We start from the raw sequence: 19,523 nt of genomic DNA, 5'->3' as shown, positions 1-19,523 counted from the left end.
GTCTATATTCGCGATTAAACCTCGATCTCTTTTTCTGTTGATATTTTGTCCCGTAACAACAGGTTCGCAAGGCCATAACCTACTGTGAATCGAGCGCAAACCTCTGTGAATGTATGTTTGTTTGATCATGTGCGCTGGCCAAGTTCGGGTATGCGGGCTTTGCACATCTTTGAGAACATTTTGGTGAACTCTCAGGCAAACGAGTTTCCTCAAGATGTTCTTCGCCGCTACGCAAGTGATATTTAGTTTCAACGCACATACTTAACTCTGTAGTCAGTGGTGCGTGTCCGGAATTCGAACCTGAGACATAATTACGAGAGGTAGAGTTCTGCACCACTCGGCTATCACTGCCTGTAATTAAATCGAAATTCGTGCGCGTCTAAAGGTCCTATGAATATGCCTATACCTATAAATAAATGACAGGAGTTACTTGATTTTAATTTTGTGTGTGATGTTAAGGCTGTATCTGGTTTTTTTTCAGTAAAAACTATAGCAGCTCAATAGCTATTAGCGTTTCGGTTATATATAACATAAATATACCTGTATAGTAAGAAATTAATAAATAATTAATACAATCATTGGGTCTGTAAAAATGTATTTCTTTTAATTAAATCACACTTGAAACAATTTATACTGAGGACTTCTGTATTGAATAATAAACTGAAAAAATATGTATACACCTTTAACTTTACCACAATTATTATCTGTGATTACAAAAATATGACTACTTATGTGACTAAGGAATAACATGCATTATAATAATAACTAATGAATTCATTATACTTCAATTCACTCCACTGATTCGAAAAATTAATTTAGTACATTTTTTTAGGAACATACCTCCATAATATAATTTATTATTGTTTCACCAATCCACCAAGAGGACACAAAATTAGTTACCTTTTTTTAATTGTTAAAGAAAAATATTATGATTAAATGCTTAACTGAAAAAGTAGTTAGGGCCCTTTTAGTTTCAAAAGAAATTAGCACTTCGATTAATTTTATCCTCTAAAAACGAAAGTAACAACGTTAGGGAAATTGAAGTGTGATATGGAAATAAGTTTGGAAGAAAAAATCATATGCCTCACCCACAAAACAGAAAAACTCCATGATATTCATAGTCCTTTCTTAACTTATAAAAGAACCTTAAGACTACTACCATAAGCTTATAATTATTTCTTATCTACTAACAAGTCAGTTCTATAATAATTTATTAATGCAGCTAACCTTAGCTTAGTCTATCACTGATTGTTACATCTGTAATAAAAAGTTAATTTGCTTGTTTTTTCTAATGAAACCAAATCAAATAATAATTCGATTTTAATTATATAATAATATTATAAGATCAAGTAATTGATGCAAGGTTATATTTTCTGAACTGAATGGAATGCATCACAATAATCAGGGATGATATAGGGTAATTTATTGCTTTGAAAAATATTGCTTGATATTAATATACTTGCGACAACACTCCACTTACGAAGAAAATATTTTAACCAATAATTATGTGCTTTAAAGTCAATGAATGCAGTCTGATTGTTTTATGAATACCTTTACGGCACTGATTCTTAGATACAAAACCACTTATTGCATAGAGATTTCAAAAAAACAAAATCTTCGCGATAAAGAAAAATAAACAGAATGTCACCTAAAACTGTAGATTTACGCTGATCACAGATTTTTACAGCATACGACGCTTTTCAATCTCGAAAATGTAGACAACTTGATCAGCACGACGCAATTATCAATCAGACTTGTGACATACGAGCGAGTCTGTAGTAACCACTATCCCCATTGCGTATCTCCATTTAGATGAAGTGAAGATTAGTTTTGTACACGAAATTTCAAACCAAAAAATCAACTAACGTAAATTATAATAATCAAACGATGATAGTTTGTCAACAGGATTGAGTTGAAGGTTACATCCTATTTGGACGGTTTAATAGAATACAATCCACTGAAATCCAAGTGAAAATAAATTTAATAAAGTTTGTCGGATTAATTTCCACAAAAATGCAAAATTGAAGTTGTGATAATATTAGTCAGTAAAGACGATGCCAATTATATTATAATAAAGTAAGTTTATATTTTATCTACAAACTTACTATTTTATCATAAAATAATGATATATAATGTTGTTACAAAGAAGAATTTGATAGACTGTTTGGTCTATCAAATTCTTGATCATATATATCTTCATTAGGAATAAGAGATACTTTATCCCACAATGAAGTTAAAGAGTGGTAGCTACCAGTTTTGTTATGAGGGATCTTACTACTATCAATTAAAGACGTATTATTTTAAAATGACAATTTCTATGACATACTAAAAAAAGGATTATAATTTTGAACCAATACATGAAAATTTTTAAAATAATACTGCTTTAAACAATAGTTTTAAATCGAATATCTGGATGTTAAATTGTTTTTTTCATTAGAATGTCTCTACCATTGTACAATACTTGTTTGCAGCTTAAACACTTTCCGTTTCAAATATAATCAGGGCCTAAACACTTGAGGTTACGTCAGAACTTGATAAGGGGTCATCAACCTTTTGCCTCTTTGTTTCTTGCTGGTCATCACAGGGTTCTTCATCCGCTGCCCGTTTCTTCGTACCCTCAGAGCTATTTGTGTATTGTCCAACGTCAGCAATAACACCTTCTTTGAACCGCACAATGATTGCTGTCATATTGTCACAACCTGTACCATCTCCCATCGTACTTGGGGCCAAACAGTGGTCAAACATCTAAAAGAAATACATCAATATTAAAAATATCGCCTAAAATTATAGTCGAAATCTATATCTAATCCTATAATAAACTGTAACAGGTCGAATTTTGTTCATTGAAGATAGATTTGGAAATTTTAATATATCTAGTAATTATAATATGTCTGGCTTTGCTGTCTGTATCTTGGCCGCTTATCGAATTCAAATGAAACTTTGGATGATTTGAATTCATACTTTGAGGTAGGCTTTAAAATCATGCGTTTTGTATTGAATACACGAAAAGCATGATAATACACCCTGTGTTATCAGTTTAGTTCTGCAAAAATATCGTGTAGATCTGCTGATCTGAAGCTGCAAAGCAAAGGTAGTTTTAATATAAAATACTGACTGACCTCTTCACAAATCTGCGATAGCCTCTCCCTTCCTTCGGCCAGTCTCGGTAGAATGAAGTCGCAAACATCTTGACTAGACATGAAATTCCAAATTCCATCGCAAGCTAAAACCATGAACTGGTCTTTCTCAGGTTCTATTGTAAGTGTTGTTACATCCGGAAGTGCCGTTATCATCTGCTCCTTAGCATCGAGGACCTTATTTTGCTTGTACGAGTGATCTCCAATAGCGCGGGATAAATTTAGTCCACCATTGATTCGGCCATCATTTGAAACTTTTCCACCCGCCTTTGTGATCCGTTCTAACTCGGCTGTATCTTCTGGCTTGTGGTCTACTGACATGTCAATTGCTTTTCCCTCTCTACATATAATGCATCGAGAATCACCGGCATTTGCAACATACAGTAAGTTACCTGTAAAGACAATGTATATATATATATATATATAGCATTATTTGAAAAATCAAGCAGTCACTTGTCTATACTAACTTTATAAAGTGGAAAGATTTTCTCTTTATACCAAATAGTCTCCGAAAGTACTGGACCGATTTTAACCACTTCTTCGCCAAAAGAAAGCTAAACTATCACGACGTATCATAATTTATTTAAATTTTTTTTATTTTGCAATAATGTAATGCCTTAAAAATATATTACTTGGCGTGCGCTGAAAAAACTACTGATACATACAAATTATATATTAAATGATTAAAGTACTTATTATTACGTACAAAAAAGTCTGCGAGGGAATATATCTAACTATTATAGTTAAGTCGCAATGCCAGATTTTGTGTTTTAAAATCTGTATAACTACACCAAAATAGAATGCCACACATTACCCAAATAAACTATTCCTGCTTTAAAAAGAAAAATAAACGCAGACGAAGTCGCGGGCTATATTCACAACATATAGTAGAATATAAATTTCTTAGTTGATAGGTATTTTTTAAAAATAAGTACCTTTGAGAACTGCTACAACAGCAGTACAGCCACTATCATTGCCAGGTTCCTCTACCATGTTGATGTCTTCCTCAGCATCATCATCACTGGATTCAGCTTCGTATTCTTCTTCTTCATCTTCATCCTCTGCATCACCTACAAATAAATATTCACTTAGTATCATCTAATCCACATAATCATAACACACATAATTTACTACTTATAAAATTAAAAATTGTGAAATGATAGAAAGATATTTACTGAAAGTGATTTCCATCTTGTATTTATATGCTATGGAAATGATAAATAAGTTATTTCAACAGTATTGCTTTCGAAAAACAAATATCACCATCTGAATAATGTCTTCATTAATCCAAATTATGTAAAGCTCAGTGTACATGTGTTAAAAGCCATCATATAAATCATACAGTGTGCGGTGCAATTATTATGAATAGTTTCCTTTTTTTTTTAAATTACAAGCAACATAATATGACTGCTACGAGATTTTATAATTACCATCTTCAGAAGAATCCTCAACTCCATTGACATTTTCTTCCTCAGAGGAATTAACCTCCCCACCCTCGAATGTCTCATCATTGGAGTCACTTTCCTCGTCATCATCGGCTGCATTTTGCCTCAGTGTTTCATACACTGCAGCAGCGGCGCGCCTGAGAATTGCTTTTTTTGGCCTGTCAGGTGTCACCTTTGAGCTGGAGACGGTAGATGCTTTCTCTATTTTTAACAAGACATTGTATTAGAAAACACATTAAACCAGTTGTAGCAGTGGACACAAGTATCAAAAGATAGTGGCGAGTGAAAATGTACACGCCAGTCGTTTGACATGATGATGTTGACGATTGCATTTTAAAGTTGTTTGCAATATAATATTATATTTTAAGCATATGAAGTACGCAGCAGAAGTAGAGACGACCAGAGCGCCAGAACGCACCAGAGAAATGCGGTTGACCTAGACTTTTAAGTTAATAATAGCACCAGCAGCGTGCATTTGCACGAAAGCGCTGCCAACCCAAAACAAATGCCATTTTATGCAACACCCCTGCTTAATGCCTAACCTGGTCAGAAACCTTACACGTGCACAGGGTCACATTACAGCAAAGAGGTGCAAGATATGAACGCAACTCATTTTTAATTCACGAATTTAGGATATCAGCGATAAAAGTTTTGAATTTTTACAACATAATTTTTTTAATTCCAATAATAAAATAACAGGATTTTGAAAAAATACAAAGCCAACTTCCTTAACAATCTATTCATGTAAAAATTAAATATACCTATGTAAATTCTTTTAATTTTTTTCTCAGATTCCATATTTTATCCCATCTAATAGTATACCTACCCCCAACAATATTGTGAAGGATCATAACCATTTTGTTGACACCACATTATCACTCAACTTGTAAAGTCCATTACTTAATATACATAAGAAAACTAAAAATCGTCAATACCTTTTGAAGATTCAGACTTAGGTGTTGTGGAACCATTTGAAGAGCTAATATTATTTTCTCCGTCAACCTTTGAATTAGTCACCTCCCCGTTGCAGACTTCAGATATGGTTGGTCCATTTTCAGATGACTTAGAATCAACACTCTGCTCTGGTTGAATACAATTTTCCCCTGAGCTGTCTGGTGTATTTGCCTTGTCAACTTCCATTGTGACTGTTTTGTCTGCAGTCTCTTTATTGTCAGTAGTAGATACCTGACAAAAGAAATGAATACAATGCACTAGTTTATTTATCAAAAATATCTTCATTCAAGTTGGCCTATAGGTGGCACTTTTGATGCGTACATGAGAATTACACTGTAGTGAAATGGCGATAACCATATTCGTAAACTTAAAACTAAAGCTACAAGGGTTCCAAATGCGTCCTGGTCTAAGAAGAAGCCCACAACAAACTTAGCTGGGTGTTTTTTTTGTTTTAACCATCTTACATTGTCATTTAAAATTATTAGAAGAACAACCTGGTTAGAGCAATAATTCGCACCCAAGCTTTTTTATCGATTACATAGTCCTTTATACTATAATAGGACTTTTCTATAAGCTTACGTTTAATACAAACTTTGAAGAGACATACGTGACGTGACTTTTTAAGAGACATATAATATAACTAAACACAAATAACAAATTACAATATATTCCAGCATCTAAACTAGTGAACTGAATTATGAAACTTTGTTTTGTAACTTTTCCACATTTATAAGAATATAATCATGTAAGGTTTGTTTTGAAAGTTAATTTAATAGGCCTAAAAATAGTGCTGTCCTTTTCTACAAGAAATTTTATGAATGATTTTGAAAAATACTTTACACATAAATGTAATAAAAAGATTGTTTAAATAATACAAGTAATACAAAAAATGCAATATGGAGTATAATTACCTAAAATTGACAGAAAATCAATAAAACTTTAAAGAATAAGTTTTGAACAACTTTCTGAAGTATATTGAAAAATGGCCTAGGTTGTAGCAGTAATTTAAGTATCAATTAAATCATATAGATACTAAAGAGTTAAGTATGTTAAAATTTGTAACAATGGACCAGCTATTATTATTGATAGTTACCATAAATATAATATTAAACATATACCTCTCCATTAACTTCTTTATCTTCTTCATTTAAATTTGTGGAGGACACACCAGAGTCCTCTTCAGTCTTTATTCCTTCCTCTGTTGAAGACAATCCATTCTTGCTTGACGTAGCCTCATCTTCAACTTGTTCTGAACTTGAACCTGCAACATCAATTCCTGAACTGGAACTTGATGCACCAGCACCTTAAAACAACATAATAAAAATGAACCAGATAATAGATGACCTGTGGCCTTAGTCTTTTAAGATGTCTCCTATATCTCTTTGTTAACATTTACAAATAAAAATCCTTACTAATATTAAAAATGCAAAAGTGTGTTTGTTTATACTTCCTTCACACCCTAAATAAGAAAACAATCAACTTGATTTTTCAGGATACAGTTATTTGAAAGGGCAGAGAGTAACAAAAGGTACTAATTATCCCAGGAAACCACAGGCAAAAGCTAGTAATATTATGCACCCCTAATATTGTGAGAGAGGAGCCCTGAGCCCAGCAGTCGCACTTTGATAGCACATAGTCGCAGATAGGTGGAGGATGATGATTCTTTTACCTGAACCACACGCTTCTTCTCCATTTTTCTTTGCACGCAGACAAGGGGACATGGGGGTTGTAGTATCACCAAGCCTAGCTCGGTGAAGAGTGGACAACTTGTTTTCATATTTTGCCAAAACTTCCTATAAACAAAACATACAGTATTCAAGATCATCACTTTTATAGATAAAATGGTATTTACAAACCTTGCTTGCAACTTGCAAAAATACATAAAAGACAAGACCAAGTCAAAGAGGCTTTACATATACAGTTGTTTAGAAATATAATAGTGTGATATTAATATAACAGAGGAATAAGGTAGCTGTAGCCTGTCCAATTACAGCATGTTTAGTCAAAGATTATTTATTGTAATTTTATTAAAATTATAGTATCAAATTTAGGTTTGGTTAAGACTTTTTTTCTCTACTGAACAAATGATTTTACATTGGACATTTTATATATTATAATAATACTTATTATAATATACAAAATGTCATTTGTTCAATAAGAATAGGGTTCCTCCAAATTTGCCCTAGGATATGTGCAAGCTGCATGTGAAAAAACATAAGACTATTATATGTCTTCAAAAATATTTTATGTATTTCTGTGCTGTGTTTTCTTTCTTCTTTTATTATTTTGTGTATTATTATTATTAGTATATATATTGTGTAAGTGTATGAACAGTTAGCTAAAATAAGTATGGACTCTACACAATTACAAAATCTGGGATTTGGACGCTGCTTGTCCTGGTTGCCCGATTTAAGAGATAGCCACAAAAAAGAACTTTCAAATCCGCCTCTACGTTTGATGATATCCATTTGGATGAAACATACACAAATAAATAGTCATATAACAATAACAATAGGTAATATTTAATATAAAACTTTATGCAGAAAATATTTGTAAAATATATAACCTGTAGTGGCAGTCTTGCATCTTTATAAAGGTTACTAATGTTTTCATCTTCTGACTCTTCATTATCACTTGGACCAGGAGGGTTTATTTCGCCTATGATGGGAACATAAAAAATATTAGATTCCACAAAAAGTAATGAATTAAAATACAGTGTCTTGAAACACAATATGTAGTCATCATCATCAATATTAGCAACCCATTACCAGTACACTACAGGGCAAAGGGCACCTCTCTGAATGAGAAGGGTTTAAGACCATGATTGGATGACCATGCTACACACACGTTTAAGAACATTATGTTGAACTCTCAGGATGCAGGTTTCCTCACAATGGTTTACTTTAATGTGAACGCAAGTAGTATTTAACTACTTTAAATGCATACAATTCCAAAATTTTTAAGGTACATGTCAGCCATAACATGAGGATCAAACTAAAGATAGGCTAAATCCTAATCACTAGAGCCTTCCTACCTACATTGAAAAAGGTTTAAGTCGGCAAAAGTAGTTACCATCCCCTTACAATTATGTAAACATATATGTATGAATGCTTCATAAGTGCCTGTGATAGGCCTACATGAATACAGAATTTTGGAATTGAATTTTAAGCATAATATGGCTAATCTTTAAATCTCTCCTGTGAGTGGAGCCTTATACCCTTCATTGGGATAGTATTACGCTAAGTATGAAGATGACAGCAGAACTTCTAGTGTACTTTTTCAAGTAAATAATAAAATAATACTGTGAACTATGATGATATCTAATCTCTAATTTTGTAGAAACAGGGAAGTTGTAATCCAATAACTCTATACTAAATTAAGAATAACATATCTCTGCCACCATTGTTATTAAAAATGTTTGCAAGGATCTTTCAAGTATTTCTTTTTTAATATAACATATATACTGCACCTGCTAATTCTTTCAATATGTCCATAACCTCTTTTGTGGCAATAGTAGCATCAAACCCAAGGAAGGCATCCTTCAAAGCTTGTATCATATCTCCTCCTTTGTATGCCTCGGTATTTTTGATAAAGTTGGGTAAATTTTGTGAGCAATACGTAGCCACCTCTGCACCACCGTGTCCATCGTATACCGCGAACAGTGACGTATGCTCGTCAAAGTCCAAGATAGTATTATGTGCATCCTAAAAGGAGTCGTTTAATTTTGATACATGCTTTTATGTAACTTTTATTATATTGATATTAGTAAACAGGTCTATCTAGTGGTGCATCCTGCACGCCAACTGTATGATGAACCGGAATTCACAAAAACCACAACATTAAATTGACAATCCTAGCTTTAATTTCACTAAGTATAGAAATGCACGTAATAATATAAATCAGTGATTGTTATGCAGAGGAAAGTAAAGTTGAATAGTAAAATTAGCAACGAAACACCATCGTACCTCTTGATTGACACGCCAACCTTGCATGGAGCTTGCACCGCATTCAAGTTTTTCGTTGAATTCATCACTAGACAATTTCTCAGTCACAGGTTCTGATAAATACGCACCCATTTCGCTAATTTAGTGCATTAAAATCTGATCAAAAAAATAATTGACGCGCGAAATTCCCCAAAAATCCGTGCAGGCGGCAAGCCTAGCCTAGCCGTCCGATTTTTACAGATAAAATTTTTTGGCTACTACCACACTACTAACTTTAAAATTTTCCAATTGCTGGAAGTTGGTACCCTTTGTTTGTTCATCATTACGTGACGCCTGAACTAATTCAGTCCAGAGTATTCGGTGTTGCATGATTTAATAAAAATTTGCGCGTTCAAAAAATGAGAGACATATATTAGGATATAGATTTTTGCTTTTACTAATATAATTCCTTGCGGCGTTGAAAAAGGTAAACCAATCGATACGATACGATATTCAATGAAAAAAATAGGATCGGTTGTTAGTGTAGATATATTATGAAATGAAGAGACACATAATGTTTTTGTGGGTTAATTTGGCAAAATACTATGAAGTTATAACCAAAGACATTTCATCGATATGAATAACTTACTTACTTTTGAAAACAAATTAGGTGAATTACGAGTACGGGCTTGTCAATTTTTTTATTTTAGGTCAACAGATTTGCAATTTACTGTTAGTGTTAAATGCTATGACCGATGCGACGAGGGATGTCAAATTCTCCTTGAAACTATCGTCACCTATTTATTTACTGGCTTAAGTTGCTCACATTGCTTAGCTAGTGCAATGGACTAATATTTATTATGGATTAAAGATAATAGGAAGGAACTGGAATTCACATCCTATAATATGACAGTCACAGGATTATTAAAACTTATCAGCAAAACTGATCATCACAAGATGATCAGTTTTGAAGAAAGGCGAGTAAATTACGAATTCTACGAGGAAGAAACAATGCTACCAATCACTTAGGCGTTAGTTAAGTCACAGTTTCTTTTATTGTTTATTGCTCTGGATTATTTAAATTTTAACTATGTGATTGGGGACGATCGTTTGATTGTCCCCAATCACATAGTCAAAGAAGAAGAACTGAATCAGACAGTTTGTACTTTATGCCAACCGGTCCATAGATATTTCATACGCACATGGCACAGATTAAACGTGCAGGGAATTGGGGATCAATAAATTGTAGATGAAGTGGTAATGGGCAATATAGGTAGGTTCACTAAATAGGTATATTCTTGAGGTATATTGTTTAACGTAAAGTTTATACTTCCTTCTAAAAACGAATTAACATTAGTTAGAAATACCTTAGTTATGACAATGTCACGGGTAAATAAGTGAAATTACACGTATAAAACACTGATTGGAATCGTAAGTTTCAACTGATTCAAAACTTGATGATATACTAAAATGTCGGGCGATCACAAAACATTGATAAAAGGAAGCCCGTCGCAATACGTGAAATTAAATGTGGGTGGTACTTTATTTTATACCACCATTGGTACATTAACGAAAAGTGATAATATGTTACGGACTATGTTTAGTGGCAGAATGGAAGTCCTTACTGATTCTGAAGGTAGGTATTTATCATACACTAAAAAAAAAAAGTTAATTTGTTTTAAATGTCTCTGCAAAAAGGTTCCCATATAATTTCAGGTTGGATACTGATTGATCGTTGCGGAAAGCATTTCGGGACAATCCTAAATTATCTTAGAGATGGTACAGTTGCTCTGCCAGATAGTTACCGCGAAATTATGGAACTTCTTGCAGAAGCGAAATACTTCTTGATCGAAGAGCTAACAGAGTCTTGCCAGCAAGCGTTAAGTAAAAAGGAAAGAGAGGCAGAACCTATTTGTAGAGTCCCACTTATCACATCACATAAAGAGGAACAACTTCTGATCATGTCCACATCTAAGGTATGATTTTACAAAGCTTTGAATTATTAAATGTTATTTTCCTCTAAAAGTATGGAAATTTACATCTTTTTAATAACATAAACAATAATTATAATTATTGTGAATTATATTATAACAAAATAAATGCTACTTATTTTGTTGAGATGTCAGCTCTTATTATTATTTTACATTTGCATAATTTATTATTTTAAATTGCATGACATTTGAAAGCAAAATGGTTAGGTTGTAGGTACTTAAATATTTTTAATGAAGTGTAATAGCACTTCCATCATTATTACATTTATATCAAAACTAATAGCACTTTATTTTTTCAGCCTGTGGTAAAACTGCTCATCAATAGACACAATAACAAGTATTCATATACAAGTACATCTGATGATAATTTGCTTAAAAACATTGAACTGTTTGATAAACTATCGTTGCGGTTCAGTGGGCGTGTCCTCTTTATCAAAGATGTCATTGGCTCCAATGAAATTTGTTGTTGGACATTCTTTGGTCACGGCAAAAAGTGTGCAGAAGTGTGTTGTACTTCAATTGTTTATGCTACTGATAAGAAGCATACCAAAGTTGAATTTCCTGAAGCTAGAATATATGAAGAAACATTGGGAGTATTACTCTATGAAAGTCGTAATGGACCAGATCAAGAATTAATACAAGCTACATCATCCAGGGGTGCAGGGGGGGTCGCTGCACTCTCTTGTACTAGTGATGAGGAAGAAGAACGCTCTGGCTTAGCACGACTTCGATCAAATAAACAGAATAATCAATCTTAGCGGTTACAGTCAGGCTTGGCCCGCCTACGGAGCTCTAAACGTACAAACGTTTGATACCAAGCTGGCTGTCTTCTACCATTATTATGCTGGCTGCCATGCCTGGGCATTTAAGACTTGACTAAACTATTGACTTTTCTATGAGTCTACTATTCTTATTCGTAAGCTCCTTGAGTGGTGATTACAAAGTGTAGCATTTAATCAAAAAAGTTGGCAAATTGGACAATGTGTGTGTGTCTATAATTGTCTTTGTTTAATTATATACTAGGCTGTCGCTAGTTGTTAAAAAGTATGTAAAATAAGAACTTACTCACAAATTTGTCTACAAAGTGTTTGTGCTTAACCTAGGAGGAAACAATACAAGTGCTGGAGTATCTTATTTCATGTAAATTATACATTAATAAAACAATATAGAGATATAACCATCATTATGGCTAGCATAGGAAGGAAAGAAAAGGTTCGTTTGGTTTGTGTCCCAATAAAGGACAATAAAGATTCATTCTAATTTTCATTTTCTGCTAGACTGCATATCTAGTAAATTATTGATCAAAGACAATTATATATTGTATTTAGTATGTATTGTAAAGTATGCAGTTTTTAATGCAGAACATTCCACATGCAGTACACATTATACATATTATTAAGGTTGTAATGGTATGAAACTCATGACAAAATGGTATACTGTTGTTTATAAATCTGCATTTTGATTTTACTTTAAAAGTTTTGCATTAAAAATCCATAGTTCTGAAAATGTTGATGAATGAACCATCCCAGATGAAGATTGAAGTGACTCAAGATTGAAGTCATTTAAAGCAGTATTGTATATGTAAGTTTAAATTCACAATATAATTTGAATTCAATTTCAAACTAATAGTAATTGAAATTCTATATATGCTTCAAATTTCAATTATTGTATTGTGTGATGGTGATGGATGATGTTTCACCTATTGAATATATTTTATTTTCCATTCACAGAAATGTAGTTAAATAATAAGAGAATGAAATGGTGTCTTTAAATAATATGAAAATATACATTTATTAACATTTAATTAATTAGGAATATAATGTGCTTGATAAAACAGCTCAAGTAATATGCCAAATTGATGTTGATTTTTAGGATTAAATAGCAGCAAAAATTGTATAAAGTTCATAATATACTACTTGTAACTAAATAGATATAAAATGAATATGTAGCAAAAACAAAAGAATTGTAGGAACATAATGTAACATTAATACTTGTGCGTAGATTTCAATGGTACTAGTAGACTAATGATGATTAAGATACACACTGGATGTCAAATGGAAGGGACTTGGTCACAAAAAGGCACTTACACAAATGTATTTATTGCGAGCGGTATAAATAAATACTTAAGGTATATATATATATATATATATATGTAGGTGCAAATTTATACCCCAGCATTGTGTGCAAGGGGAATTCGTATTTATTTGTATTTACTCTGCATAAGGAAGGAATTAAATGTATAAACATGTTCATAAATCCTATCGCTAAATATCTACAACATAGTTAAAAAAGCACTTTTAAAGAGACGTAAGTGTTGGCAATAGTTAAGCATTGTTAACTGTTCCAACAGATTCAGCTTTATTGAAAATCACCAAACGATTATTTTAAGTCTGGGATCCATTCTCCTTGTATTTGGTATGCAGTTATATATAATTATGAAACATTGGTACAATGTAATCATAAATAAATTTAAATTTTGCACCTCTATAACAAAAACTGGCTCAATGGAAACATTTTAAAATGGTTTAGTATGACGCTTTAAAGGAAAAATTATCAGGGATTTGAAAAAGAGTTTATCTTAATATATTTAAATTATACATAGGTCAGTGTTAGACTACAGTAGCTTTTTATAATAAACCTACTGTTTACATTGAGTTATATAAAATATACTTTTTAAACTGGACTGAAAAGAAAATGACATTTTTGAACATTTTTTGTGTTATAAACTAAAAACTAACAACAATCTGTATTAATTTGGTTTAAAAAAATAACTGGCAACTTCACATAAAAATAATGATATTGGTACAGTGTTTCACATATTTTGTAGTTAGTATATTGTTACATATAGGGCTACTGTAGAAGAGAGACAGAACTATGTACAGATTAAAATATATTGCTACCTTCCTGGGTATGGCAATAATGTTTGTTTTGGATAAAACTAAATGATTTGTCATTTACTTTATCAAAATCATTATATCCTTCTGGAATGTTATTTTGTATGATTCTTCTGTTTATGATTTGCTCGCATGTTGGTTTTGCTTTGGTTTAGATTTCAAGTGTGTTTCACTTCTTTTTTCAATGTACGAAAGACTAACTTTGCCTAAAGGGCACAATCAATTTTATCCACATTGTAACATTTATTGTAAATGTGGCAATGTAGAGTATACTATACATATTGTTTTTCAAAAACTAGCTTTAATACATTATATATATTTTTGTCATATTCATCACTCACTAATAAATTATTTCCTGTTTTTTGTAATCTTAAATCTGTTCCAATTTTAAGGGTTAAAAGGCGATTTTTTTTGAGTTGAAATAGTTTTAATGTAGGGGTGCAATTTGTGTATTGAATGGTAATTAACCATGTTGTATGTAGGACCAATAACATATTAAAGATATTACGTCATGCCTATCAAACAATTCGGTAATAGATAGTGACGCCGAAGTCTAGTCTGATATTTATTGTCCAATTTCTTCTATTGATTAATTTTACTGAGGCTCTTTAATTTGTTATTCTTAATAAATTGTTTTATTTATGGCTACCCCATATCAAAACTTTAATTTTTCTTAGTTTTCTTTGTAAAAATATGACCCTTAATGTAAAGATGCTCTAACTTACGATTGTGTTAAAAATTTTAAACTTTTTTCAATATTCTTCTTTTCAATATCATGAACCTACGTTTTATATTGTATTTCAATAAAACCTGCGCTGTTAAAAATACATGGTAGGTTCCAAAATTTTTTATTATACATTTTTACTGAAATTTCTTATGGCGCCGGAGATATTTTTTGCTACAAAAGTGGAACATAAAAGATTTTTGATATGGGGCATGACTGATGATTTTGTTGCGATTGAACAGGATTAGATTATTATTACCTTGTGAAAGTATAGTGTGTGCATCGATTGTGATTCTTTATTTCAAAAGACAATATATGTACTTGTAGAATGTCTATTAATTATAACATTTAAATGTAAAACTTACAGGTTTTTAAAAATGTAACTTTATAACTCTTACGAAATATATGCTCACTGATTAGCTGTCCAATTTGTTTTCCGTATTCAATCCCAGACGCACAAAGGTGATTTAAGTGTGATTGATGTCTGGCTCTCTTTGTCGTCTTATAGTCTGGAAGGTAGCGTTGCAAATACAAAAGTCATAGTAAGCCGGAGGCTAACATCGACAGTTGATCTTATATGATTAAGCAGTAAGCCGATTGCCAGCAGCTCGGGTAGTGGTGGGTGCGAGTGTGTGAAAGTTGCGAGAGGTAAAATAAAGAAAAAAAATAAAGTAATAGTTCGCCAGCTGAACCTTTTTGCATAAATAATTTATGTGCTTCGTGGAGGGGGGATTATGGGCATCTGCTCGCATGAAGTACGCCGGATGAAATTTAACTAGATATTTGTTACAATAATTAAAAATACTTTAAAAAGCAATCAGCATTAGGGATACTATCAGAAATTAAAATTCCCTGATTGCTCCTGATGGGGATCGAACCCAGGACCTCTCAGATTTAAGAACACAGCGCTCGCCCTGGGCCAGGATGGTCGTCCAACTGATAATGATTAATTAATTTCTGGGAGTGTTCTGTTTTTGAATACATAACCATCACCGTTAAAGCATGTGATCTTTAACTCTTTAAATTTAAAAAGCACATAACTCCGGAAATTTAGAGGTCGGAAATCGAACTCTGTCCCACCGAAAGGGGAGACGAAGCCTTACACACTTGGCTATCATGGCTCCTGTATACATAAAAGTCGTAATGTCGGCAGTCCTACCTAGTTATTTTTTTGATATAAGTAAATTCAAAATCGAAATAGTCCAAATCATGACAAGTGAAACGCCGAATATTCAATAAACTTACCGCCGAAGTCAAAATGATGACGTCACGTTTTTAAAAAATATAATTTTTTACTGCTTCGAAAAAAACTTCGAAAAATATCTCCGTACCTATTTTGTGATTTCAACAGTTTCTCAACTTTTCGGTTATGAATAGTATTTAGCTGTAGAACAAGACTTTCTAAAGCTCTAATATGCCTGTGACGCCACGATTGCGGCCATGACACCCGGCGAGCGTTTTCGCGGGAAAAAATATAATTTGCATTTTGCAATTTAAAATCTTTTATTTCTGCAAATTAAAACCTATTATATAAAGTCATTTATTGGATATAGATACTTCCATACAATACGGTCCTGTATTTTGTAATAAATGTGTATGTTTGAATGAATTGTTTCTACAGAAAAAACTTTTATTTTAAATCACATTTATTTGAAAGAAGTACTTTTAAAACTTATAAATGCTAATGTCAAATTTACTTGACTATACCTTTTAAATACCTAATAGTCCTGGCTTCTACTCCACTGACAGCTTCACGTAGCAGGCAAGTAGGTACGCATTTGAAATACGTACCTACATAATGCTCCTATTTTCAAGGAAGTATTTTTCAAAAACTGTGACAAGACTGCCATTTAGCTTTAAATCTCACGATACATTCATTCACTATTGAACACTAAATGCAAATTTTTCTTATAACATTCTAAACTGCATAAAGGTACACCCGTTTTAGAACAATTATATTTTTTTAGATTGTTACAGTCATTCACACCACATGTAATTGGTTTTGGTGGTTCTATCGGATGTTTAGCTTCTAGTGGAAACAGGATGCACAATGGCAAAGAGAGTGATATTTCATTGATATTATTTTTATAAATTATCATTGGTTCTTGCTTTCTGATTGGCTTTCCTTTTTGTGCATTTTTAAGATTTTTCGATTCCTGTTTCTTGAGTAGGCGGTCCATTGTTTTCTTTTTATCTTTCTCCCTTTTCTCATCAGCTAATTGTTTCCTTTTTTGTGATTTTAATGCAGCTTTTTGAATGGCTTCTGCAGTCATAACTTTTTCCTTATAACCTGATGGTAATGCAAGCAGAACTTCCCCTCCTGGGATGGTTTCTTTATCAGTGCCCCTTTCATACATAGCTCTTTGTCTAGCCGTCATCATTTTAGGATCTTTTGGCTTAATTTTCTTTAATTCTTCATCTACCTGGAACATAAAACATTATATTGGAACTCAATAAATACATAAATTTATCACCTATTTACAGTAGAAAAATGTATGCCTGATAGCTAACAGCACCATGCAAGTGGAATTACAAAAGTTTTAGGCACAATTCTAAAATATAGAGGAAATTATTTCAACTATAAACCATAGGGAATGCTCATTGCTTCCCTTCTAATTATTCCACATATTAACTATCAAACTATTACTGAATCTATTTAGAAAATATTTCAAATACCTCTTCGAGTTTTCCAGACTTAATGGCATCAAGCCATCGTTCCTCTTCACTTGATGTACCGCTGTCGCGACCTTTTACTTTTTTCTTCTTAGGAGCAACCTTGGGTGGGGTGCTTGATGTTGAACCGGGCACTGATTTGCGAGAATCCGAAGATGACTTCGCTTGAGCCTTTAATAGATCAGCCGCTGACGTACTCGGGATTTCCTTCTTTGTCTTCATTTTGAAAGATTTATCTACAATATCTTCGTAAGCCACATCGATCGAAGTATCGCTGTCGTTATCATTGTCGATCTTACGCTTCTTGTGCTTTTTATGTTTGTGCCGCTTGTGACTCTTCTGTGGTGATGTGTCTACGAGAATAACATGAATTATCAATCTTTTTTTGAATATTTAATTTCATGACATGAAAAAAATTGACAAGAATTTTTACCAATAACAATTTCATCCTCTGTGGAACTAGGTTCACGCTGCCGCCGCACCATTATTTACGATATTTTTTAAAGACCGAACAGCTTTATTCTCTATATATATAACTTTAAAGTACTCATACAAGCATCGATGAGTTTCATTACTGTTTGTGAATTATTGATCATTTGTTTTGAAGATTTGTTTTTGACATTAAAGTCATTTTTAAGTGTCAACTGTCAAAGTCACTTCGTTTTTTAAAACTGGCTAGACAACAAGGTTCAAGAATTTTTGAGGCTCTTAACGAAGTGTCTGTCTCCTCATGGATTATTTGTATTTTTCTTCTTTATTCTTTTCCGTAGGGAAAAGGCAAAGATATACCGTCGTACAGCCTTGATTGTTTATTTAAATGTCGTGTTATTGGACTTAATCTTTCAATAAACCTAGGATGATTAGATGATTGCAAAAGAGCGACAATTAAAAAAAAATTGCATTCCTTGCAAGCACACACGTCACTATTCTGGATATTGACAATAATTATTGTGCCCTTAATATTGCCTGCCTGTCTGCAATTAAATATGCACATTACGTTAATAATAGATACTTTCAGAAACCCAATGGACCTGTAAGGATTTTGCGTTAGCAGTGAGCAGTATAAATCCCACTTATTTTTGCATAATCTTAGGTTTTAAACTTTTAGGTATTTCGAGTTTTGAGTGCAGTACCCGGATTTAAGTTATCAAATAACCGAATCGAATCAGGAATCGAAAAATCTTAAAAATGCACAAAAAGGAAAGCCAATCAGAAAGCAAGAACCAATGATAATTTATAAAAATAATATCAATGAAATATCACTCTCTTTGCCATTGTGCATCCTGTTTCCACTAGAAGCTAAACATCCGATAGAACCACCAAAATCAATTACATGTGGTGTGAATGACTGTAACAATCTAAAAAAATATAATTGTTCTAAAACGGGTGTACCTTTATGCAGTTTAGAATGTTATAAGAAAAATTTGCATTTAGTGTTCAATAGTGAATGAATGTATCGTGAGATTTAAAGCTAAATGGCAGTCTTGTCACAGTTTTTGAAAAATACTTCCTTGAAAATAGGAGCATTATGTAGGTACGTATTTCAAATGCGTACCTACTTGCCTGCTACGTGAAGCTGTCAGTGGAGTAGAAGCCAGGACTATTAGGTATTTAAAAGGTATAGTCAAGTAAATTTGACATTAGCATTTATAAGTTTTAAAAGTACTTCTTTCAAATAAATGTGATTTAAAATAAAAGTTTTTTCTGTAGAAACAATTCATTCAAACATACACATTTATTACAAAATACAGGACCGTATTGTATGGAAGTATCTATATCCAA

At 32.5% G+C, this 19,523-nt stretch overlaps 3 protein-coding genes across 3 annotated transcripts; 1 reads left to right on the top strand and 2 right to left on the bottom strand.

Annotated features, from left to right (window-relative positions):
* Window positions 1-584: 584 nt before the first annotated feature.
* LOC120624439 (probable protein phosphatase 2C 11) lies at window positions 585-9,704 on the bottom strand. The gene is made up of 10 exons (XM_039890983.1): window positions 9,502-9,704; window positions 9,006-9,240; window positions 8,103-8,194; window positions 7,206-7,329; window positions 6,655-6,839; window positions 5,518-5,767; window positions 4,568-4,783; window positions 4,073-4,207; window positions 3,120-3,529; window positions 585-2,745 (listed from the first exon to the last, which is right to left on the bottom strand). The coding sequence occupies exons 1-10, from the start codon at window positions 9,610-9,612 to the stop codon at window positions 2,506-2,508; spliced, it is 1,998 nt and encodes a 665-aa protein (XP_039746917.1). The 5' UTR covers window positions 9,613-9,704; the 3' UTR covers window positions 585-2,505.
* Window positions 9,705-10,678: 974 nt separating this feature from the next.
* LOC120624567 (BTB/POZ domain-containing adapter for CUL3-mediated RhoA degradation protein 3) lies at window positions 10,679-12,834 on the top strand. The gene is made up of 3 exons (XM_039891202.1): window positions 10,679-11,095; window positions 11,176-11,435; window positions 11,750-12,834. Exons 1-3 carry the CDS (start codon window positions 10,930-10,932, stop codon window positions 12,206-12,208), a joined length of 885 nt encoding a protein of 294 aa, XP_039747136.1. The 5' UTR covers window positions 10,679-10,929; the 3' UTR covers window positions 12,209-12,834.
* Window positions 12,835-15,471: 2,637 nt separating this feature from the next.
* LOC120624605 (INO80 complex subunit B) lies at window positions 15,472-18,356 on the bottom strand. The gene is made up of 3 exons (XM_039891248.1): window positions 18,175-18,356; window positions 17,745-18,094; window positions 15,472-17,491 (listed from the first exon to the last, which is right to left on the bottom strand). The coding sequence occupies exons 1-3, from the start codon at window positions 18,224-18,226 to the stop codon at window positions 16,943-16,945; spliced, it is 951 nt and encodes a 316-aa protein (XP_039747182.1). The 5' UTR covers window positions 18,227-18,356; the 3' UTR covers window positions 15,472-16,942.
* Window positions 18,357-19,523: the final 1,167 nt, after the last annotated feature.

Source organism: Pararge aegeria, chromosome 6, assembly GCF_905163445.1.
Source record: "Pararge aegeria chromosome 6, ilParAegt1.1, whole genome shotgun sequence".
Lineage (NCBI taxonomy): Eukaryota > Metazoa > Arthropoda > Insecta > Lepidoptera > Nymphalidae > Pararge > Pararge aegeria.
The sequence above is the reverse complement of the archived record's forward strand: the minus strand, read 5'-3'. Positions and strand labels throughout refer to the sequence as shown.

What these genes read in the sequence shown, in the direction of transcription:
- LOC120624567 (XM_039891202.1), top strand. Translation starts at nt 10,930, where the DNA reads ATGTCGGGCGATCACAAAACATTGATAAAAGGAAGCCCGTCGCAATAC. An exon ending in AGTCCTTACTGATTCTGAAG is followed by an intron (nt 11,096 to 11,175) that starts GTAGGTATTTAT and finishes ATATAATTTCAG; the next exon opens with GTTGGATACTGATTGATCGT. An exon ending in TGATCATGTCCACATCTAAG is followed by an intron (nt 11,436 to 11,749) that starts GTATGATTTTAC and finishes TTATTTTTTCAG; the next exon opens with CCTGTGGTAAAACTGCTCAT.
- LOC120624605 (XM_039891248.1), bottom strand. Translation starts at nt 18,226, where the DNA reads ATGGTGCGGCGGCAGCGTGAACCTAGTTCCACAGAGGATGAAATTGTT. An exon ending in AGAGGATGAAATTGTTATTG is followed by an intron (nt 18,095 to 18,174) that starts GTAAAAATTCTT and finishes TTATTCTCGTAG; the next exon opens with ACACATCACCACAGAAGAGT. An exon ending in AGTCTGGAAAACTCGAAGAG is followed by an intron (nt 17,492 to 17,744) that starts GTATTTGAAATA and finishes TTTATGTTCCAG; the next exon opens with GTAGATGAAGAATTAAAGAA.
- LOC120624439 (XM_039890983.1), bottom strand. Translation starts at nt 9,612, where the DNA reads ATGGGTGCGTATTTATCAGAACCTGTGACTGAGAAATTGTCTAGTGAT. An exon ending in TGTTGTAGCAGTTCTCAAAG is followed by an intron (nt 3,530 to 4,072) that starts GTACTTATTTTT and finishes TTGTCTTTACAG; the next exon opens with GTAACTTACTGTATGTTGCA. An exon ending in TATCGCAGATTTGTGAAGAG is followed by an intron (nt 2,746 to 3,119) that starts GTCAGTCAGTAT and finishes TATTTCTTTTAG; the next exon opens with ATGTTTGACCACTGTTTGGC.